The following is a 24,791-nucleotide window of genomic DNA, read 5'->3' on the forward strand; positions in this document are numbered from 1 at the left end:
GTCTGCTGCACATCCACACACCATGGGGTGCTGCTTGGGAACAGAGGACTCACGCCACGCACAGAGGATTATTTACATTTGATATAAAAAGCTGTATATCCTGTTTGCAAAGTTAAAAATAAATCCAACAAATATTTACTCTAAGAATTCGAACCGATATTTCCCCTTTGAAAACCCCCACCTCATGCTGGTTTCCCCAGACCAGATTATCTCTACTTTTACTATTTTTAATTGATCAAGGTCAAGTAGGCTGTTTTGCATTCTCTTCATGCAACGTTGTGACTTGTATTGGGCAATGAAGGGCTGTGCAAATAGTTCACTTGTGAAACAGTGAATTCAAGAATTGAAATGTAGTATAATGTTGATGTTGCACTAAATGGGTAAATGATGTTTGACTGATTCATTTAAAATCTTTATTTTCCTGTCAGTGAAGTCTTGGAAAAAAAATTCAAGTCATTCAAAACCTTAAACGATAAAACTGTTTAATGTAGCAAAGAGGGTGCCAATACCGTCATCAATACATATTAAATATAATGTAGGCTGTTTGCATGTCATATTAGTGAAATTAAAATGCAGAAAGTGTTTCTAGAACTGAAAACTGTCACAGCAGTTTGTCCTGAACAAGTGACGTTGCATACTTCCTTTGTTTTTCAGTATAAAGACACAAACGGCCACGCACTGCAAGCAGTGCTGAGTACGAGTACCGAAGCGGATGAGACATTCTTTCAGACAGTTGCGCATTAATTAGTCTGCACTACGTTGTTCAGAGGATGTATGGTTGATTTTTCTCTGTGTTTTGTTTATTTAAAATTTGGAGCTTTTTGTTATCGTGTACAGAATATTTTAGGAATCGGGCACTTTGTGGCAACGCTTGTTCAAATTCAATCTAATCAGTTCCAAGGAAGGAGGGATACTGTCGCGCGGGTCGCACCTGCCCTCGGGGACTGCTCTCATCTGTCTCTTCAACTGGAACCAAAACTGCGCTGGGGAGCTGTCCTGCAAAACAAGCTATGGGATACAAGGAAGACTGCTGAGTTTCTTACATTATGATCTAAGGATTGTTGGGATTAAAAACGAAAGGGAATTTGTCACTTTTGGACTATTAGCCCTAGCTGCGAATTTTCTCCGTTTTCATCCTCAGCCAACACTTTTGGCTCTTCCTTGGGATTGATTTTATTGAAGTAGGGCTATCATCTGTGGTCGACAGAATGGCCCCGCTCGACTGCGCGAAACTGTCAATCCTCCTTCATTTGATCACATATATCACCGGTAAGAATTATTCCATATTTATCCAGAGATCGTTTATCCAAAAGTATTATTTGGTTATGCGAGTTGGACCTCGGTATAATTTCGTTACTTAATGCCCCCACATTTGATGATTTATTACCCTGTCAAATATGAATAATTGAAGATTGATTTTCACGTTTAGTCTGTCATTTTGCTGGTATGCAGCCTATTAATAAGTAGATTGTATTTTTTTATTCAAGAGTTTGAAGACACAAACTCATTTTGTTTTGGAATGGACACTTTACGACATAGGTTTATGAGGTGATCATTATCAAATCATGACCATATCACACAATCCAACTAAGTTCAATTGAAAATGCCCCTGTTCTTTCTTGGAATTAAAATTCCATGTCGTTGAAATGCAGTTTCTATGGTAATTGAAGTTAATTTAAAAGTTGAGGTTCTGCCAATTAGGAATCCATACAGGTATGGACATTGCAGTTCATCTTGTCACCAGTAGATGTCACTTTCAATTGAAGTGAGGATTTAGCCTAATTGAGTACCGGCTACTGTGGTGATTTACCTTAGTGAGTTTATGACCTATACCTATGACTTTATTATCACCTATACCTTTCACCTATTACCTCATTAGTTAATCTCATCAGTTAATCTGAAATGAGTTCATTCAGATTGGTCGTTTTTGTGTGAAACGTACTGGATATTGGTGAAATTATGTCTGATGTGTTACAGAAAACTCGGCCCCTGCAGGAGGGGAAATCAATTTGAAAACAGAACCAGTGTTTCAGTTATGGTGAAAATATGTGTTCTAGCATTGTTATCATGTGGATCCCCTGAGTCAAAGGTTGTTCAACATCTTGAGAATAGAATGTATGTTTCACATTGTTATAACTTGGCAGCCCCAGGATCTTGATGCCTCTCCACGTAAACAAAATGGAGCAGAAAAGGTGGATGTTTCTCGAGATTGTGTCTTTCCCGGTGTGCTACACAGATATGTCTTCCTCCCTGTGTCCAAATAAACATGACATCCAAGCAGAGGAAATACTGCCCCCATCTATCTCCTCCATCCCCTGCTACTTTTTTAGTGTCTAGCTTTGTCTACAATGTTTCCAAATAGATTTCCTTCACTGTCCACAAGCGGAGCGTGGGAAAGACACAAGGAGGAAGCGGATGGAGGGGCAGGAGGCACCCTGGTATTGTTCTGGCCAGTAGAAGTCACGGAAACGTGACACGCTACCTGAGAAAATATTCCTTCCCGGAGCTCCTTACGCTCACAGGACAATGGGGAGGAGGAAAGGGAGATCATTTCTGCATGGTGATTGGCTGTATGGTAGGGCCATTAATAGTAAATGGGGTCTAAAGACAGGGATGGGGAGCGTTTTGGTCAGATGGACAGGTACATTACCATAGAGATGGGGGTGGGGTCCACTACAAATAATCTGGAATAAACCCAACTAAGTTGAAAAACAGGCATTTATTCCATATTGTGCTGGTGATGTGACTTTGTTTAGTATTGGATGTCATTGAGATTGTTGGTGGATTTGTAAGGCACTGCTAGAGATAAGTGGCATAAATTGATTATAGATGCTTGAAATTGGTAAATCCTCTTTCCTATCGCCAAAAGCGAACACTAACATTAATATATTGTATCTGTTACCCAACTCTCTCCAGATCAAAGTGGACCCTTATTAGGCCTTACCTGTCAACCCCATTTAACCATTACATACCTGTCAACCCCATTTAACCATTACATACCTGTCAACCCCATTTAACCATTACATTCCTGTCAACCCCATTTAACCATTACATACCTGTCAAACCCATTTAACCATTACATACCTGTCAACCCCATTTAACCATTACATACCTGTCAAACCCATTTAACCATTACATACCTGTCAACCCCATTTAACCATTACATACCTGTCAACCCCATTTAACCATTACATACCTGTCAAACCCATTTAACCATTACATACCTGTCAACCCCATTTAACCATTACATACCTGTCAACCCCATTTAACCATTACATACCTGTCAACCCCATTTAACCATTACATACCTGTCAACCCCATTTAACCATTACGCAGGGTAGTGGGTTCGATGTCACATGACTGTAAGTCGCTTTGGATACCTGTCAACCCCATTTAACCATTACATACCTGTCAACCCCATTTAACCATTACATACCTGTCAACCCCATTTAACCATTACATACCTGTCAACCCCATTTAACCATTACATACCTGTCAACCCCATTTAACCATTACATACCTGTCAAACCCATTTAACCATTACATACCTGTCAACCCCATTTAACCATTACATACCTGTCAACCCCATTTAACCATTACATACCTGTCAACCCCATTTAACCATTACATACCTGTCAACCCCATTTAACCATTACATACCTGTCAACCCCATTTAACCATTACATACCTGTCAACCCCATTACATACCTGTCAACCCCATTTACCATTACATACCTGTCAACCCCATTTAACCATTACATACCTGTCAACCCCATTTAACCATTACATACCTGTCAACCCCATTTAACCATTACATACCTGTCAAACCCCATTTAACCATTACATTCCTGTCAACCCCATTTAACCATTACATACCTGTCAAACCCATTTAACCATTACATACCTGTCAACCCCATTTAACCATTACATACCTGTCAACCCCATTTAACCATTACATACCTGTCAACCCCATTTAACCATTACATACCTGTCAACCCCATTTAACCATTACATACCTGTCAACCCCATTTAACCATTACATTCCTGTCAACCCCATTTAACCATTACATACCTGTCAAACCCATTTAACCATTACATACCTGTCAACCCCATTTAACCATTACATATCTGTCAACCCCATTTAACCATTACATACCTGTCAACCCCATTTAACCATTACATACCTGTCAACCCCATTTAACCATTACATTCCTGTCAACCCCATTTAACCATTACATACCTGTCAACCCCATTTAACCATTACATACCTATCAACCCCATTTAACTGTTACATTCCTGTCAACCCCATTTAACTGTTACATTCCTGTCAAACCCATTTAACTGTTACATTCCATATGACTTGTTCAATGATAGAGAGGTCAAGTAAAAATGATGAGCACATATTTTACTCTGAGTGGTATGTGTGACTGCTTTTGATTTAGCGCAAGGCATGAGTTCTCTCCTCCTCGGCCCGCTGGCACTATCTGAAGCCTGATGGCTCTGACAGCCGGAGAATTCTTTCCTGCAGCATCTCTTTGCTCGGGACGATGAAAACAGAGCTTTATTTGATGTAACTGTCTGGTGTTCAGATAATACAAGTTCTCCCTCCACCAGTACAGTGATAGGGTGTGTGCACTACGCAGTAAAGTTGGTCTATTTAGTCTATTACAGTGGCTATTTCTCGTGGGATAATATCATCTCTCTTGGGATTGTTGCCTATCATCACATTGACGGGAACAGAACGTTCAGATGGGAACTATCTCAATCACCTTCAGAAATGATGCTTGACACTGCCCATCTGCTGGAAGGTCAGACCCAGAGCAGGGTTGTGGTTGGGAAACTACAACAGATTCAGATGAGTCAGGGAGTTTATGGTATGGTTTTGACACCCACGCCACAGTTAATGGAGACCTAGAGGACAGTAGGGTTCCGCTGACCATAAGTCATTGACTGAATCACACAAAATTAGATGAGGGAAGGGGGAAGTGGTGAGAAAACTCTTCAAACCACAATGGGATCTAAGTTTCTTCATTTTCAGCCACAAAACCACAAATCCTAAACAAAATCAAAGTCTTTGCCGATCCATTTCAGCCGCTTATTTAAAGGGAATAACTGAGAGGATCAAATGTAACATTATCCAACCGTGCACTTCCTTGGCCTCGCATCTCCCTTAACTTTGTTTCCAATTCAAACAACCTGTTCCAAAAGTCAGCCCTTAGTGTCAAATGGAAACTCAATGGTCCAGTGTGCCTTTTGAAGCTGTTTCTCTGGGTTAAGGAGTATGATGTTCCAGTTAAGTTGATTTTAAAATATTTGTTCTCCCCTCTGTGGGCACTTGAGATGGCCAATGGGAGTGATAGGGAGAGGTCATCTAAGTTCAAAGGGAGCTCATCCCTCACCAATGGTATGTCCGTGTCATGCAGCCTACACACACACACACACACACACACACACACACACACACACACACACACACACACACACACACACACACACACACACACACACACACACACACACACACACACACACACACACACACACACACACACACACACACACACACACACACACACACACACACATCCACACACACACACCAAGCATCTCTGTTTCTCTCTGACGGGCTAGACTGCTGCCAACATATCCACCAATGTGGTGTTATTCCAAGGTGAAATATTAACTCAGCTGTTGGTGTTGGCAGGTTTCCTTAGCTCTCGTACCTCTCTTGTACATGATGGATTCTTGGATTGGGAGACTTCTAACTGCACAGCAGAAGCACTTCAGTTGAATCTGGACATTTTACATTCAGGGATCAGTTGTTATCGCTGTTATTAACAGTGATGATAGCAGCATCCCCTTGTATAAGACATATATCTTTCTTGCTGAGCCGGCAATATATTTTATATTAACCCCTTCATGTGATTTAAATTTCAAGGACCTTCTGTCCACCAGCCAGTTGTAATCTCACATGTTATGGAACAAGAATCCTCCTGGCTTACACATTGGAAGAGCTCGTAGGAATCTCGTTATACAGGATATTCCTATAGTTAGCCACATTTTATTCTGTATTACCAGGAAAAGCTGACTGGCCACCCATTGTCCTTTATTCTGCCTTTTTAAAGGAGATGCAGGGAAATTCTGTCTCCAAGAGGTAATCTACGGGCTAATAAAAAAGTAACTCTCTTTTACTGTTGTCTTAACCATATTGTTGACAAAGTGCAGTGATTTCTGAATGACCCATATTGTTGACAAAGTGCAGTGATTTCTGAAGGACCCATATTTTGGGCAAAGTGCAGTGTTTTCTGAAGGACCCGTATTGTTGACAAAGTGCAGTGATTTCTGAAGGACCCATATTTTTGGCAAAGTGCAGTGTTTTCTGAAGGACCCGTATTGTTGACAAAGTGCAGTGATTTCTGAAGGACCCATATTGTTGACAAAGTGCAGTGATTTCTGAATGACCCATATTGTTGACAAAGTGCAGTGATTTCTGAAGGACCCATATTTTTGGCAAAGTGCAGTGTTTTCTGAAGGACCCGTATTTTTGGCAAAGTGCAGTGATTTCTGAAGGACCCAGTGTGAGAGTGTATTCTCAACACACGAGGAGAAACTCTTAACTGCACAGAAAGAGCAGTAGTAGTAGCAACTTCTTATTTTGGCAGGGGGTCCCAACTCTTGTCAATCTTCTCAGCTGTTTGTTGTAAATCTGCCACCAGAGCATAGCAAATCTTGTGAGTTTGTCTTTCTGTGTATTTGTTCTGACAAACCTAAAGACAACTCACAAAATACCACTGGCTCAGAACAACATCACAGTGGGATGGCTGTATCATCATGCCATGAGGCAATGAATATAACAGTGCAAGACAGGTTAACCCCAATGTAACCCCACAATCCATTACAGCCCACCAACTGTGAGCCAGTAAATCCTTGAAATTAATAATGGAATATTTTAAGTTCCTTGTTTGGGAAATTCGCAGTAGTGTTAAAGCCAGTTGCTTAAACTAAATATATTGTGAAAAATGTGTGGAAATGTTATAATGTGCTATTGAGGTAAAAATGGTTGCCCAGTGCGGTACAGGAAGCCAGTGATCATGTCGGTGGAAACTGATTGACTATAGCTGGCTACTGTTATGCTACTCTGCTGTATCCATGGACACACTGCAGCGAATATGACTCACAAGCCTCTGACCTTTCTCTTTTATAAAGGAGTGTGTGTCCCCCACCATCCTCTCCCTGCCCTTTGTTCCCCATGTTGGACTTACAAAGAGATGGAGTGGCAAGGTTAAACGAGGGAGTCATTATTCCGCATTGTTGTTTTTGCCTTGAAAACCCCAAAATATATCCTCTCACTCTCACTCCAGAGACTGCCTTACTGGTAGATGGTAGGACGGGAAGCACGGGAAGCACACAGAGACATGAGGGAATTCCATACATCATCACTTTAAAATAGGAAGAGAGAGAGAACGTGAGAGAGAGTGAGAGTCTGAATGTGGCAGTAGCCAGGCAGTCCAGGCTAGTTGCCAACAGCTCGTGTGTATTAGTGCGTAATAAAACCCCATTATTATGGTATGAGATGACTGTGTTTGGGAGGAAATCCCCAGTTCAAACTCTTAAGCGGCATCATATTGGGTTCAGCAGCAGTTTCTTACCTAAAGGATTTAACATCAAATCAAATTGTATTTGTCACATGCTTGGTAAATAACAGGTGTAGACTAACAGTGAAATGCTTACTGATGGGTCCATCCCAACAATGCAGAGAGAAAAATGTAAATAATAGACAACAATAACACAAGGAATAAATAAATAAAAAAATAACACCAGGAATACATAGACATTTAATAACACCAGGAATACATAGAAATTTAATAACACCAGGAATACATAGAAATATAATAACACCAGGAATACATAGAAATTTAATAACACCAGGAATACATAGAAATATAATAACACCAGGAATACATAGAAATATAATAACACCAGGAATACATAGAAATGTAATAACACCAGGAATACATAGAAATGTAATAACACCAGGAATAAATAGAAATATAATAACACCAGGAATAAATATAAATGTAATAACACCAGGAATAAATAGAAATTTAATAACACCAGGAATAAATAGAAATTTAATAACACCAGGAATAAATAGAAATGTAATAACACCAGGAATGAATACACAATGAGAAATGATAACTTGGCTATATACCCAGGGTACCATTACCGAGTCGATTAGCACGGGTAGGGTACAAGGTAATTGAGGAAGATATGTAAATATTGGTAGAGATGAAATGGCTAGGCAACGGGATAGATAATAAACAGTAACAGCAGTGTAAGTGAAGAGTCAAAAGAGATTAGTGCAATAAGGGTCAATGCAATATTCTCGGTAGCTGCTGGTTAACTATTTAACTAACTATTTAGCAGTCTTATGGCTTGGGGGAAGAAGCTGTTCAGCATCCTGTTGGTTCCAGACTTGGTGCATCGGTATCGCTTGCAGTGCCGTAGCAGAGAGAACAGTCTATGACTTGAGTGACTGGTATAGAGGTCCTGGATCGCATGGAGTTCGGCCCCAGTGATTTACTGGGCCGTACGCATTACCCACTGTAGCGCCTTGCGGTCGGATGCCAGTTGCCATACCAAGCGGTGACGCAGCCAATCAAGATGCTCTCAATGGTGCAGCTATAGAACCTTTTGTGGATCTGAGAGCCCATGTCAAATCCTTTTAGCCTCCTGATGTGGAAGAGGTGTTGTTGTGCCCTCTTCATGACTGTGTTGATGTGTTTGGACCATGATAGATCTTTAGTGATGTGGACACCGAAGAACTTGAAGCCCTCAACCCGCTCCACTACCGCTCCGTCGATGTGAATGGGGGCGTGTTTGGCCCTCCGTTTCCTGTAGTCCACAATCAGCTCCTTTGTCTTGCTGACGTTGAGGGAGAGGTTGTTGTCCTGGCACCACACTGCCAGGTCTCTGACCTCGTCCCTGTAGGCTGTCTCATCGTCGTCGGTGATCAGGCCTACCATCATCATCAATACAGGTAATGAGTGGAGAACAGAAAGGCTTCTTAAAGAAAAACGAACAGGTCTGTGAGAGCCGGAATTCTTACTGGTTGGTAGGTGATCAAATACTTATGTCATGCAATAAAATGCAAATTAATTACTTAAAAATCATACAATGTGATTTTCTGGATTTTTGTTTTAGATTCCGTCTCTCACAGTTGAAGTGTACCTACGATAAAAATTACAGACCTCTACATGCTTTGTAAGTAGGAAAAACCTGCAAAATCGGCAGTGTATCAAATACTAGTTCTCCCCACTGTATTTACTTGAGTCATTTTCTATTAATGTATCTTTACTTTTACTCAAGAATGACAATTGAGTACTTTATCCACCACTGCCCAGGGTTCTTATCTTAATTATGAGATTGAAAGGCACAATGGTGTTGAGCGCTGAGTTGTAGTCAATGAACAGCTCATGAGATAGTATTTCGATTACACAAGTGTCTGGCAGAAAACAGCTGAAATGGTTTTGGGTGTTTTAAAGAGCACACTGATTTCCATGGGGACTAGACACAAAGATAGGATTTGGATTAGTTTAAAAACAGTCAATTTGTCATTGTTTGGAGGCCCCGTTTGTTCTCTGATAACATTTTTGCTTTCCGTTTTAGCTTGACCCCAAACACGTCCAAATAGAGCTTGGAATCCCAACCTTTTAGAAGCAAAAGCAAAAGTCCTTCCTGGAAGTGTAACGACCACACGTGTTTTCAAAACACAATGTCCTGTTCTTTGTTGCTTCCCCAGCTCTGCACAGAGGGAGGCTAGGAACTTATGAATGGAGGTCCCAGAGTAACACTACCAATGTCAACTGCTGTTTGAAAACTGTCATAAGAGCCCAACGCCAACAAGCACTGAGCTAAATATGGCAACCCAGAGAGGCATCGGAGAGTGGTTGCTCTCTCTCTGGTTTTTTGTTGGTTCCATGCCTGTCCTCTCCTTTTATGGCTCCTAATGAGAACCAGGTCTTGGACCCTCTGAACTGAACCACCACAACAAGCACAATTTCTGGATTCTTCAGGCGTTCCGTTGGAGGAATGCGGCACACAGCTGTTCGGTGGGGGCGGGGGGACACGGCGGGTGGCTTGATGAGGGGTCTTTTTTTAAGTGGGAACCATCCATCTGTAGTTTGTTGAGCAGAGCAGAGCAGAGCAGAGAGAACTGCCTGGTTTTAGGAGAAGAGTTTCCCTCCAGTGAGTGGTGAGGTCAGGTTGTAGTATGGTGTGTGTGTGTGTGTGTGTGTGTGTGTGTGTGTGTGTGTGTGTGTGTGTGTGTGTGTGTGTGTGTGTGTGTGTGTGTGTGTGTGTGTGTGTGTGTGTGTGTGTGTGTGTGTGTGTGTGTGTGTGTGTGTGTGTGTGTGTGTGTGGGGGATGTGTGTGAGAGAGACACTTTGTGCATACAGTATGTAAAAGCAAGTGGATCAAAGTGTGGAACAAAAGTGGTGGAGTGGGAGAGTTTTTGAATGAGAGTCAAGTTCAATTACAACCAAACCATAATACTGTAACATAGCATCAGCAGTACTTTACTAGAGGTCATTTGTAGACAGTAAATAAAATAGTTATCGGGGAAATAAATCCATACAGTACATATCGCAATATTATTTTTGGACGATATTATATAGATAGTTGACTCCAATTTGTGCTACTGTAGGTAGCGTTAGCTAGCACTAGTCGGCTGTACCTGTGCCAAAAATCTGGTATTTTTCATCCTGTAGCTTGTTCTCCATCTTCCTTTTAAATAGTGCGCCGACATGTTTTAAGGCTCTTTTGTTTCTCCTGACTGATCAAAACAAATTTTCTCGTGATCTCTCGTCTCTCTCCAGCAGACATATGGTGAGAAAAAATGTTTGAAACATCAAATCGCAGTATAGGATCGCAATACATAGCGGCACCTAAGTATCATGATAATATCGTATTGTGAAGTCCCTGGCAATTCCCAGCCCTAGTAAATAAGACTTTTTAGGAATATATATATATTATTTAAAGCATAAATGGACAACATATGAGCTTTAGGAAACATTAGCTTTAGGCAGGACCGTTTTCTAGGAATCTTGGTGTGAGTACGTCCTTTTCTCTCAGCTGGTTTGAAATATGCACCGTCACATTCTTCAGGCCTTTGTTTATGTACACATCGATCCATCCATGTGTGAATACACACTTGGGCAATAAGGAAAAAGTCATAACGACAGAGTCGTAGCATGTTTGTCTGACGATTGTGATCTCTGATTTAGGTTTAGCAGAAGTAGAAGTATTAAAGAGAGCGATGTAGTATACTTAGACCCTATACTCTAGTACTCTGTCATACTGAGAGGAATGTTTTGATCCCTTTAAAAACCTTTGACCACATCCCTTCCCCTCCAAATAACCTTGGACTCATACGAAACAATGATGTTATAACATTTTGGGGGGGGGGGGGATGATATTGAGTGCCAACATTGGCATGGGCAGTTCATTCTTGAACAACAGCTGTTCAGACCCTCATAGTGAAACAAATCCGAACTCTGTGTACTTTTGATTGTGTGTGTGTGTGTGTGTGTGTTGTGTTCACGTGCATTTGTGTGTGTGTGGGTTTCTGGAGTCCACACAGGGAATTAGCCTTGTTGTGTAATTCCATTGACTGTCTGGATACTGTATGACTCAAGTAAAAGTTTCGCTGCAGATATCCGCTCTAAAAGAGAAAATGTAATGAACGTATTTGCCTGGCGACCGGACTAAACCCCAGGTTGTCAGTACACAAGCTGCTTGGGGAGTAGAGTCAAAAGAAGGAAATCACTTATAAGACCGTCACACCTCACGGACAGCAGAGAGAATGACAGTGCTTCCTTTGCTGAGTACCGCGAGCAGCACCTATCAACAGCTTTAGCCAGGCCCACCCCCAACTGGGATTTTTAATCCACCGTTTCAACCTACCCTTTTTGTCGCTCTTCCCTACAAATTTAATAATAGCATACAGAGCATCAACAAGATCAGAGGTCAATAAAAAAGTACATCTGCCCAAACAAGTGTTATGAGAAAGAGAGGAAGAGAGAGAGAGAGTCCCCACCAAGCTAGATTGACTGATTGATCTGGAGGAAGTGCTTGTTGACATGTTGCAGGGCTCATCTGGGTCTGCCCGGTTCTCCCCAGTTGTGACTGACCCGTCTGGCTGGCTGAGGTGCACAGCTGCCCCCCCCCCCCCCCATATGCCTCCCACCCACCCCACTCTATCACACTCACATAGCTCATCACTACCAGATCAGACCAGTATCCATCCAGTGCCCTACCCTACATGGACTGCACCGGAAACAACCCACACCCCTCCCATCCCCAAATCTGACCCCTGCACAGCAGAGCACCACTTGCATAAGAACCAGCAGCAGAGTAGACCAGAACATGGGTTGTACTGACTCAGGGGAAAAACTCTCAAGAAATTTATTACACCACTAGTAAGTCAGACTGTAGGATTCTTGGCTGTAAATAGAGGAATGGTGTAATTAGGTTGACTGTAAATAGAGGCATGGTGTAATTAGGTTGACCGTAAATAGAGGCATGGTGTAATTAGGTTGACTGTAAATAGAGGCATGGTGTAACTAGGTTGACTGTAAATAGAGGCATGGTGTAATTTGGTTGACCGTAAATAGAGGAATGGAGTAATTAGGATGATTATATACAGGCGTGGTGTAATTTGGTTGACAGTAAATAGAGGCATGGTGTAATTAGGTTGACTGTAAATAGAGGCATGGTGTAATTAGGTTGACCATAAATAGAGGCATGGTGTAATTTGGTTGACTGCAAATAGAGGCATGGTGTAATTAGGTTGACCATAAATAGAGGCATGGTGTAATTTGGTTGACCGTAAATAGAGGCATGGTGTAATTAGGTTGACTGTAAATAGAGGCATGGTGTAATTAGGTTGACTGTAAATAGAGGCATGGTGTAATTAGGTTGCTGTAAATAGAGGCATGGTGTAATTAGGTTGACTGTAAATAGAGGCATGGTTTAATTAGGTTGACTGTAAATAGAGGCATGGTGTAATTAGGTTGACTGTAAATAGAGGCATGATGTAATTTGTTGTTTACTGTAAGACAACTATGAAGCGAAACTTTGAAATGTGCAGTGTGTATTAATGTATCCACTGAGTGTGTTAGCTAATGTCTGAATGTGTGTGTGTGTTTTACAGGTCAGGTCAGCCTACCGGACCCTCTTCTACTTCCCTCTGGGGACACACACCTTCGCCACACTGGGAAGTCACTCACCCTCACCTGCAGGTATGACACATATTTACACACACACATACCCACAAACAAACACACACACACATACTGAACCAACAAGTTCCCCAACAGAAAATATGTTCTAACTTATAAATGTAGGATCTTAATTTGAACCAGTTTACTTACAGCAGTAAAATAATAATCCCGCAGCAACAGGAAATGTGAATTATTTTGTGGATTATAATTACTGGACATTTTTGTAGGGGTTGATAGTCTCATGCAACAGGGTGATGAAATTAATATTCTACATCTGTACTCTATAGGGCCCCATCACAAGAGTCAGGAGTTGTTCCTGCCCACACAACCAGACAAGGAAATACTTGTTTTTTACAACTCTGGGGTTTTCTCAGTTAGGTCATATGGACAGAACAAAAAAGTGTAAATGCCTTTTAAAATAGGCCATTCATTTTGATGATAGAGGTACGGGAAATAATCTGAACTCCCTGGCAAGCCTCACATCAAAAATCCAAATGGTTCATGCCAACACCCCTACCCTGTCATTTATTAGCTCCTGGTCCTGCTCCAGTGGTTGGCTGTTCTCTGGACTGCCAAGGAAGCCTGTCTGGCACCATTAGACAGCTAGGTCAGGATAAAGTAAGGAGAGGGAATGTAAAAGGGACTGCTGGAGCATCAAGACCGTCAGACCACAGAGGCAGCTAGGCAGTTACACTCCCAGCCAGGAACAGTGTGGTCCCCATTTATCAATCTGTTCCAAATTCCTCCGGGGGGGCCGATGGGACCCCTGTCTGTATGAAGTGCACACATTTGTTAAGCGTTTAGAGAGCCTTGCATCATTTTTCTAGACACTTCAGGAAAGCTAACCCCTGTTTTCCTAATGCAACACTTCCCTCCAAGGCCATGTGCTAAAAAGTCCCCGAACTGAAACTATGGTTTCTAGCCTCGTGATGAGAGTTTGAAGTTGCTTGACCCAAGGCGCTGTAGGTAGAGGCAATGGTATGCAGCGAGAAATTGTTCAAGATCCTCTGGGGTCGCTTTTAATAGGCGACATTGTAAACAACATTGTTTGGAATATGTGTTATTTGAACACATCACCAGAGACCCCAGCCATGTCCTCATGTGCAAATCCAAGTTATCAAGATGACTCCAGATTATTGGAAGGGCCTTTAAACACTTTCCAATAAACATCATCTGAGAGGTCCTGAGGGGAGGGGCTGGACCTAATCAACTGGCAACCGGAACAAAATGGTGTGACACTGGAAGAATTCCCACAGAATAATTATTGCAAACCATTCATTTCTTTTCCTGAGAATATCCACTATCAAAAAACAGAAAAGGCACATAATCAGTCAAATCAGGTCAAAGCCAAAGTTTTACACGGATTTGAATAAGTTTAAATAAAAGTTCTGATGGATTCTTAAAACTAGAATCCTTAGTTGCTACATCCATTTTTGGACTTAATTAATTATATATAGCCATTGATTCTTGAAGAATATAACTTATACATGCCTCACGAGTTCAGTTAAACTGTTGTACCCCATCAGAACCCAACATATAATCTTGTTTTATACAATGTACATGTGAACAAACACTGTATCTTCTAAAACTACAATTTTGATATCATGGATGGTCAGTCCTTGCATCCCTAGTTCTGATCTATGAATTTAAAAGAGGTTACATTTTCTCCAGGCGGAGTGACGACATTGTTATTGTTTCAATTAAGGATTCCAGTTTTAAGAGCTTGTGCCTGTAACATTTGAGAGTATGTTTGTGTGCATAAATCAGGTGAGACAATGAAGGTACCGTAATTGCTGGACTATTAAGCGCACCTGAATATAAACCGCACCCACTGAATTATTTAAAAATATGTATTTTGTACATAAATAAGCCGCACATGTCTATAAGCCGCAGGTGCCTACCGGTACATTGAAACAAATGAACTTTACACAGCCTTTAAACGAAACACGGCTTGTAACAAAAATAAATAGGCTTTAACGAAACACGGCTTGGAACAAATATTAAAACAGTAGCCTACCAAGAAAGTCATTGGTCACTATCTTCCTCCTCCTGTGCACTGAAACCACTGAAGTCATCTCCTTCAGTGTCGGAGTTGAATAGCCTCAGAATTGCTTCATCCGATGTTGGATCGTTTTCATTGTCGCTCTTGTCACTTTCATCCGGAGGCAAATACCCCGCTGAGCTCATGCTGCCCCTTCAACACGCTGCAGTCCAGCCTTTCGAAACCCGTTGATGATAGTGGATTTTTTGACAATGCTCCACGCTGTCAGGACCCACTGGCAGACTTGACCATAAGTGGCTCTTCGCCAGCGGCCCGTTTTAGTGAAGGATTTCTCCCCACTTGTCATCCAAGCCTCCCACTGAACAAGGAGCACCACCTTAAATGCACGATTTACACTGATGTCGAGTGGCTGCAAATACTTTGGGCCATCTGCTTTTCTTCCCTCTGAAAGCTTTTGTTGTCTTTCTGCACTGAGTCAGTTCCTCACGCTGCTGTTTCCAACGTCTTATCATCGACTCATTAAGGCCAAGCTCCCATGCAGCAGCTCTATTTCCTTTTCCAACAGCCAGATTTATCGCCTTCAACTTGAAAGCTGCATCATATGCATTTCTCTGTGTCTTTGCCATGATGAGGGTGACAAAATTACTACCGTTATCAGAATGATGGGAAGATTGAGCGCGCTCGATTTACGTCACATTATGTGACGGTGCTCAGTTTTAGCCGCGTCATTGTATAAACCGCAAGGTTTAAAGTGCGGGAATAAAGTAGCGGTTTATAGTCCGGAAATTACGGTATTTGATTTGGTGATGCTGCTGACCTGAGGGTGACGACCCAGAACCCTAGTGGGGGTAGGAGGGTAATAAGAAAGGGATGATGCAGGTGGTCTGACTGACCCTCTCAGACCCTCAGTACTTTGTCGCTTGACATAGATGTTGCCCTTAACCACAGATCTAGAATCCGATTTCCCTACCCTCAATCCACATTTGAACCATTAGGGACACTAAATAATATCTGATCCTCTATCAGTTCTTGGGGCTTACTTCTGCTGTGTCTTTATCAGAGGTGCCGCCCGACTGCACTGGAGGCTGCCCTGGCGGGACGTCACCTCGGAGGGGGTGCGCGTGGAGGAGTGTGAGCCCCAGCTGCACGCCCACTGCAGTAAGTTGCTGGTGAGCCACCTGAGCCCCAATGACACGGGCCTCTACAGCTGCAGGTACACCCAGCCCTCCGCCGACTTCAGCTCCACCTACATCTACGTCAAAGGTGAGTCCCGCTTTATACTGTTCAGACATTTCCCAATGGTATAGCCCCTTTCATACAATGCTGTATATGCAGCAGGTTTTAAGTCGCTCTGGATAAGAGCGTCTGCTAAATGACTTAAATGTAAATGTAAATGTATGCTGACAGAGTAAATCATCCTTGTTGAGTTCTATAATGACATTCTTGAATGAAGTAGTGCCCTGCTCGGGCATGAATTTTAAGCCCAAGCCCTACCCATGCCCGTGACGTTCAGGCCCTACCCAGGCCCGATTGCTTATGTCAAATTTTAGGGCTGGACTTACCTGAATGCGAAATAAGAAATAACTTCCTTTGTTAGAATCCGTGAGCCGTCTCTGTCTGTTCTCTCTCCCCCTCCCCGCTCGCTCTGCATGCGCTCTGTGCATGGCTCTGCTTGTGTGAGTATCCATAGCAATGTCTCTGCTTGCTGTTATGCTCAATGACAAGACAGAGAGCAGCTAGCTACTTTTCCTCCCTCTAAACTCCGATAAAACTCAAGGAACATGACTTTTTCTGTTAAAATATTCTCTCCTGTGGACTCGGTCAATGTTCTAGTGTTATATTTGATGAGGTTCAAGCACTTCTGACACCATGATATGTACTTTGAAGCAAAACATGAGCAATTGGCTCAGCTTCAAAATGTTAATGATCAGTTTAGTGATACCCGAGCCCTACCCGTACCTTAGTAATTGATTAAACAACAGGCCCTTCCCAGCCCTAACCCGTTGTATAATGTCAGGGCCCATCGGGCTCAGGTCGGGTAGCAGAGCTCTAGCGTAAAGTACATAATTAGCCAAAAGCTCCCAGTGTGTGAAAGTTGATATGAAAAGGATCTCCCTTTGTGATTGAAATAGTTTGTTGGATTCTGTTCATTTTAATGCCGATAAGGACTTTTTTCACTCCTGATCTGTATGTTTTTTTTCTTCATATTTTTCATTACAGTTGGTTTGTTTCAGAACAGCATAAGTTCAACAAACTCCCTCTAAAAAGCAGGGGGTGATTTTAAATGGGCCAACGCCTATAGTGCAGTACGGTTTAAACTGAGACGGCTATTAGAACAACAGGGGCTTTTAAGGGCCAGGCTAGAACCATGGTCACTGAGCAGCCTGACATCTTCCTGCAGGATACAGGAGCTGGAAGCCAGCCAGTCTTTCAGAAAAAAAGACAGAATAAGATTTAAAAAAAAAATATATATATATATATATATATATATATATAAAGGAGAGGCTCCATCCATTCCATACCTCATTTAGCAGACAACAACAGCCATATCTCTCCACATGTTGTAAAGAGGATGGTTTGTAATTACAGATATATGACTGTATGTTGAGAGGGGATTTTTTATTTTAAGGAGTCTAGTCCAAGCCATACAGAAGGAACTGAGTTGTGCCTCTAACAGAGAGAAAGGCTTCCCCCCGCTTCCTGACTCCTTCTGGGACAGGGAAGGAGAGTGTATCGCATTGGAAGCCCTTGTCATTGGCTATTATTTCCGGCTTCTGTTTTTCCAGTCAGTCTCTCCTGGAGCCTCACACGACACCAGCTATGGTCTCTCTCATGTTACAGGCTTAGTCCTCCCTCAACATTTGGAGAATGTCCTCTACGAAACAGACAAACTGCACGTACAAACACTTGCAAATAGCTCCTTAGTGAGAGCATTGCAAGGGCAACACTAAATACCATAAAACATTACCATAGTTGAGATTGCCATCAGTGTCCCTTCAAAAATGTCAAGGTCTTAGTCTGAGGGACTGTGGTGGGGATCGGTCTCATGGAACATCTGGGCAGAAAGATAAGAATGACAAGCCTGACGAATAACCTTTTCTGGATGAAACAAACAGTAAGTTCCTTTCTATCTCTGTCTGGACATATATTTTTGTCCAGGACATCTTTTTGTCCAGCTCCTGTGATGTGTGTGCACAAATGTTTCTTAATATCTGGCCTTCAGAACAGATGCTGATATTTCGAGCGAACTTAAAATTGCGATGCAAAAAGTACTAGACTCCATAGGTTGAGGTCCTAGCCTAATTCCCTGGCTGCTCTCTCTGCCTCCTCTGGCGATCTGACAGCCTGGTAGCCCCGTGTTTAGTCTAACCAGGCCTCTTTCAAAGACTTTCAACTGTTTATTAGATCATTGTCCATATTTGTTTTACAAATACTAGTCCATTTTATCACCCCAAAACAGCTCAGCCTCGCAGAAATCACTCAAGTATTTGTGTAACAGCAAAGTTCACACAGCAGGTCTGTGAAAGAACAGTCAGAGAGGCATTGGATGCCTGGCCTGGTGAAAAAGACTGGAGCTGTGATAGAGCTATCATAGCTATCTCCACCCTGTTTTTTTATCCAAAGCTGCACCTAGCAGGAGGAGCGGTAGGGGGTTTGGAGAATGAGCTGATCTCACTAGTCGGGAGATTCTGTTTGATCTCTGTGTGAGATAGATGGCCTGACATTACCCTGACTCTACTGAACTTAAAAAACAGAATTTAAAGAATCCTTTTCCACCTTACTTTTTTGTTGTTGTTGTTGATACTTTTACCCCTTTTTCGTGATATCCAATTGGTTGTTACAGTCTTTTCCCATCACTGCAACCCCCTGATGGACTCGCGAGAGGCGAAAGTCGAGAGCCATCTGTCCTCCGAAACACGACCCTGCCAAGCCACACTGCTTCTTAACACATTGCTTGCTTAACCACACCAATGTGTGGGAGGAAACACTGTCCATCTGGCGACCGTAGTCAGCTTGCAAGCACCCGGCCCGCCACAAGGAGTCACTAGAGCTCGATGGGACAAGGAAATCCCGGACGGCCAAATCCTCCACTAACCCGGACCAATTGTGCGCCGCCTCATGGGTCTCCCAGTCACGTCCAGCTGTGAGACAGCCTGGGATTGAATCCGGGTCTGTCGTGATGCCTCAAGCACTGCGTTGCAGTGCCTTGGACAGCTGCGCCACTCGGGAGGCTCACCCCTACTTTTAATAAAATACAGCTAATTAAATGAATTAAATTCATAGAGTAAATATTTATATTCTCTTTCATTTCTTCTACAGATCACCAGCATCCGTTTGTGGAGCACCATTTCCCCATTCCATACACCTTGTTTACATACAGACATGAGGCCACCCTAGTGATTCCCTGTAGAACAACTTCTCCTGACCAGATTGTCACTCTTGAAGGGGTAAGACTTTTTATGACTGTTAGTTTCTGTATTCACATTCTTCATTTCCATGCTTTTTCACAAGAGAGCAAATGTCAGCATTTATTATGATACTAACCAATGTTGACCAGTTGTACACGCTATGAGACAGTATGGGCATCAGACGGATTACTTTACCAGAGTGTACCTTTTTCTGAAAGAGAAGTCTGCCATTGACGTCACTAAAGTCAAGATCGCAAAGAGACATGATAAACACAGGCGCTCTGCACTTTGGGCATCTTTGGAGTTCTCACACCCATAAAACGGTAGGCCACTCAAGCATTCGGGAACAGATAGTGGCCACAGAGAGGGGAAGCTCAGGGGCAGGAGAGGGAGTCATCCTGTCTGCTTCCTGCTAAGAACAGGAAGGTCCTCCAATATATTTTTTCTGCAGAATACAATCTCTATCTAAGTATAGAAGACCTGTTATAAACATCTTGTCCAGGAAATGCTGGTCTAAAAAACAATACAAACAGTGGCTTGTGAAAGTATTCACCCCCTTGGCCTTTTTCCTATTTTGTTGCCTTACAACCTGGAATTCAAATGTATTTTGGGGGTGTTTGTATCATTTTATTTACAAAACCTGCCTTCCACTTGAAAGATGCTAAATATTTTTTATTGTGAAACAAACAAGAAATATCACAAAAAAACTGAAAACTTGAACGTGCATAACTATTCACCCCCCAACAAAGTTAATACTTTGTAGAGCCACCTTTTGCAGAAATTATAGCTGCAAGTCTATTGGGGTATGTCTCTATAAGCTTGGCACATCAAGCCACTGGGATTTTTGCCCGTTCTTCAAGGCAAAAACTGTTCCAGCTCCTTCAAGTTGGATTGGTTCCGCTGATGGACAGCAATTTTAAGTCATACCACAGATTCTCAATTGGATTGAGGTCAGGTCTTTGACTTGGCCCTTCCAAGACATTTAAATGTTTCCCCTTATAGCACTCGACTGTTGCTTTAGCAGTATGCTTAGGGCCATTGTCCTGCTGAAAGGTGAATCTCTGTCCCAGTCTCTAATCTCTGGAAGACTGAAACAAGTTTCCCTCAAGAATTTCCCTGTACTTAGCGCCGTCCAACATTCCTTCAATTCTGACCAGTTTCCCAGTCCCTGACGATGAAAAACATGGTGTTCTCAGAGTGATGAGAGTTGTTGGGTTTGTGCCAGACATAGCGTTTTCCTTGATGGCCCAAAACTCAATTTTAGTCTCATCTGACCAGAGTACCTTCTTCCATATGTTTGGGGAGTCTCCCATGTGCCTTTTGGCAAACACCAAATGTGTTTGCTTATTTTCTTCTTTAACCTCTTGGTCCTACCTGGCACGCAGGCGTCCCATCTAGACATCTGGAAATGCAAATGCACTACGCTAAATGCTAATAGTACTAGTTAAAACTCAAACGTTCATTAAAATACACATGCAGGGTATTGAATTAAAGCTACACTCGTTGTGAATCCAGGCAAGTCAGATTTTTAAAATGCTTTTCGGTGAAAGCATGAGAAGCTATTATCTGATAGCATGTAACACCCCAAAAGACCCGCAGGGGACGTAAACAAAATAATTAGCATAGTCGTCGCTACACAAACCGCACAAATAAAATATAAAACATTCATTACCTTTGACCATCTTCGTTGTTGGCACTCCTAGATGTCCCATAATCACTATTGGGTCTTTTTTTCCGATTAAATCGGTCCATATATAGCCTAGATATCGATCTATGAAGACTGTGTGATAAACGGAAAAAAATAGCGTCTTATAACGTAACGTCATTTTTTTATTAAAAAAGTCGACGATAAACTTTCATAAAACACTTCGAAATACTTTTGTAATGCAACTTTAGGTATTATTAAATGTTAATAAGCGATCAAATTGATCACAAGGCGAAGTATATTCTTTAGCTGTCCGTCTGGGTGTAATTCTCAACCAAAATATCCGGTCGGAGACCGGAGGAAATGCGTTGCCTTGCGTCTGTTTGACCAAGAAACAAAGCCTAGGCAAATGACAAGACTCTAGACAACGTGTGGAAGCTGTAGGTATTGCAACCTCAGCCCCATTAAATGTGGTTCACCTTTATCAATGGGTTCAAGTCGCGCATGGATATATATTTCCATTTTCAGTGATCAGATTTTCCTGCGCTTTTCGATGAAACGCACGTTCTGTTATAGTCACAGCCGTGATTTAACCAGTTTTATAAACGTCTGAGTGTTTTCTATCCACACATACTAATCATATGCATATACTATATTCCTGGCATGAGTAGCAGGGCGCTGAAATGTTGCGTGATTTTTAACAGAATGTTCAAAAAAGTAGGGGGTAGGATTAACAGGTTAAGCATTGGCTTTTTTTCTGGCCACTCTTCTATGGACAGATACTCTAATCTCCGTTGTGGAGCTTTGCAGCTCCTTCAAGGTTATCTTTGGTCTCTTTGTTGCCTCTCTGATTAATGCCCTCCTTGCCTGGTCCATGAGAGTTGGTGGGCGACCCTCTGTGGGATGTTCAACGTTTTGGATATTTTTTTATAACCCAACTCTGATCTGTACTTCTCCACATCTTTGTCCCTGACCTGTTTGGAGAGCTCTTTGGTCTTCATGGTGCATGGTGGTGCCCCTTGCTTAGTGGTATTGCAGACTCTGGTGCCTTTCAGAACAGGTGTGTATATATACTAAGATCATGTTACAGATCATGTGACCGATCATGTGACACTTAGATTGCACACAGGTGGATTTGAACTAATTATGTGACTTCTGAACGTAATTGGTTGCACCAGATCTTATTTAGGGGCTTCATAGCAAAGGGGTGAATACATATGCACGCACCACTTTTCAGTTTTTAATTTAATTTTTAAAAATGTAACAAGTTATTTTTTAAATTCACTTCACCAATTTGAACTATTTTGTGTATGTCTATTACATGAAGTCCAAATAAAAAATCTACTTAAATTACAGGTTGAAATGCAACAAAATAGGAAAAACGCCAAGGGGAATTAATACTTTTGAAAGGCACTGTATCCAGTCAAAAACAACAGGCCGGGGCCTCCCAAGTGGCTCAGCGGTCTAAGGCGCTGGATCGTAATTGGATAGTAGTTGGATAACATGAAATTGTGGAGAAAAAGGGGGTAGAATTTAAAAGACAACAACAATAGGCCGATGATGCTTCTGAGGAAGGTTAGGTGGTTTTTGAATAAAACTATAGGAGGAAATATCTCTCGAAGGAGCTGGGTGTAGGGTACTGGGTCACAGTAACCAAGCTCCTTGTCTTATTACAGTATCCTATAACACGAGACGACCTTCCTATAAATGATATGCATCAATGAACAGAGTGCGTCTTCTGCTGCATGTTGACATGATGCCAGACCTCATACGTCTTATTCAGATGGCAAAGTTAGTGGACTGTGTGACCTCCCTGCTACTGGAAGATCTTTGGCATTTCTCCTTCCTTGCTCCCTACTTCCTTCCTTCCCCTCTCGCTCCTCTCCCAGCAGCATAACACTTGGCTGGAGAACAAACAACTGCAGTGGTAGGCCTTGGCCACGTCCATCCATTTCATCCCTTGTTCAAAGTCAACAGTGCTCGGTGCATCGCTGTGTGGATAATTGCGATAGTTACACTCCATAAAACCATGAAAATGAATTAGAAGTTGGTTCTAATGGGCTGCCATCTCCAACTGAGCTCATTGGAGTGTGGAGTTTCATATCAAAGCCAGTTGCCCACATCGTATTTTAGTCTGACTGGCTGAGTGCTTTTTAAAGACTGCAGATCTAGAAGTGTGACTAAACATATAAGCCCTTTGACAAACACTTTGCTACCTGTCTCTTCTTTCAGCTGCCACCCTTATCAGAGGAGATAGAACAATGGAAGGAATGGGACCCCAAAATAGGCTTCGTGATCCCATATGGTCCCTACGAATCCTTTCGTCTCCTGACCTGTGTTACCAGCGTCGACGGCCAACAGGTCCAGTCGCAGTACATCCCTCTGAGGCAAAGTGAGTAACTTCTCCTTTTCTAATTGAGCTTTTAATCTTGTATTGCAGTGAGCTAAATCAGGGTTACACAGAGTGTTTCTTGGTAGTCGAAAACAAATCTACCTTGACACAAACGTATACACCTCACACACATGTTTATGGGCTTAAAAAAAGAATACTCCTGTACCATGTCAGATATAGAGTTGAAATAAAAATAGCATCCCAATATTACACTTGATATACAATACCGTTCAAAAGTTTGGGGTCACTTAGAAATGTCCTTGTTTTTTGAGTTGCAAAATGAATAGGAAATATAGGTTAGAAATAATTATTTTTAATTGAAATAATAATTGTATCCTTCAAACTTTACTTTCATCAAAGAATCCTCAATTTGCAGCAATTACAGCTTTGCTTACCTTTGGCATTCTAGTCAATTTGTGGAGGAAAGCTTCCTGAAGCACCTCCCACAAGTTGGATTGGCTTGATGGGCACTTCTTTACGTACCATACAGTCAAGCTGCTCCTACAACAGCTCAATAGGGTTGAGAACTGGTGACTGTGCTGGCCACTCCATTATAGACAGAATACCAACTGACTGCTTCTTCCCTAAATAGTTATTGCATTGTTTGGAGCTGTGCTTTGGGTCATTGTCCTGTTGTAGGAGGAAATTAGCTCCAATTAAGCGCCGTCCACAGGGTATGGCATGGCATTGCAAAATGGAGTGATAGCCTTCCTTCTTCAATATCCCTTTTACCCTGTACAAATCTCCCACTTTACCACCACCAAAGCACCCCCAGACCATCACATTGCCTCCACCATGTGTGACAGATGGCGTCCAGCAGTCCTCTAGCATCTTTTCCTTTTCTCTGCATCTCACAAATGTTCTTCTTTGTGATCCGAACACCTCAAACTTAGATTTGTCTGTCCATAACACTTTTTTCCAATCTTCCTCTGTCCAGTGTCTGTGTTTTTTTCCCATCTTAATCTTTTCTTTTTATTGGCCAGCCTGAGATATGTATTTTTCTTTGCAACTCTGCCTAGTTGGCCAGTATCCCAGAGTCGCCTCTTCGCTGTTGACGTTG

At 42.1% G+C, this 24,791-nt stretch overlaps 1 protein-coding gene across 1 annotated transcript in view; it reads left to right on the forward strand.

Moving 5' to 3' along the window:
* The first annotated feature begins 700 nt into the window (after positions 1-700).
* The window catches only part of LOC123993360 (vascular endothelial growth factor receptor kdr-like), an 80,935-nt gene continuing 56,844 nt past the window's right edge, over positions 701-24,791 (forward strand). The window contains exons 1-5 of the mRNA XM_046295435.1: positions 701-1,269; positions 13,214-13,301; positions 16,346-16,548; positions 19,606-19,733; positions 23,572-23,731. Of these exons, the coding sequence (XP_046151391.1) occupies positions 1,209-1,269; positions 13,214-13,301; positions 16,346-16,548; positions 19,606-19,733; positions 23,572-23,731 (640 nt within the window). The 5' untranslated portion in view covers positions 701-1,208. The remainder of the gene's footprint in view (positions 1,270-13,213; positions 13,302-16,345; positions 16,549-19,605; positions 19,734-23,571; positions 23,732-24,791) is intronic.

The sequence above is a fragment of the Oncorhynchus gorbuscha genome, linkage group LG13, assembly GCF_021184085.1.
Source record: "Oncorhynchus gorbuscha isolate QuinsamMale2020 ecotype Even-year linkage group LG13, OgorEven_v1.0, whole genome shotgun sequence".
Lineage (NCBI taxonomy): Eukaryota > Metazoa > Chordata > Actinopteri > Salmoniformes > Salmonidae > Oncorhynchus > Oncorhynchus gorbuscha.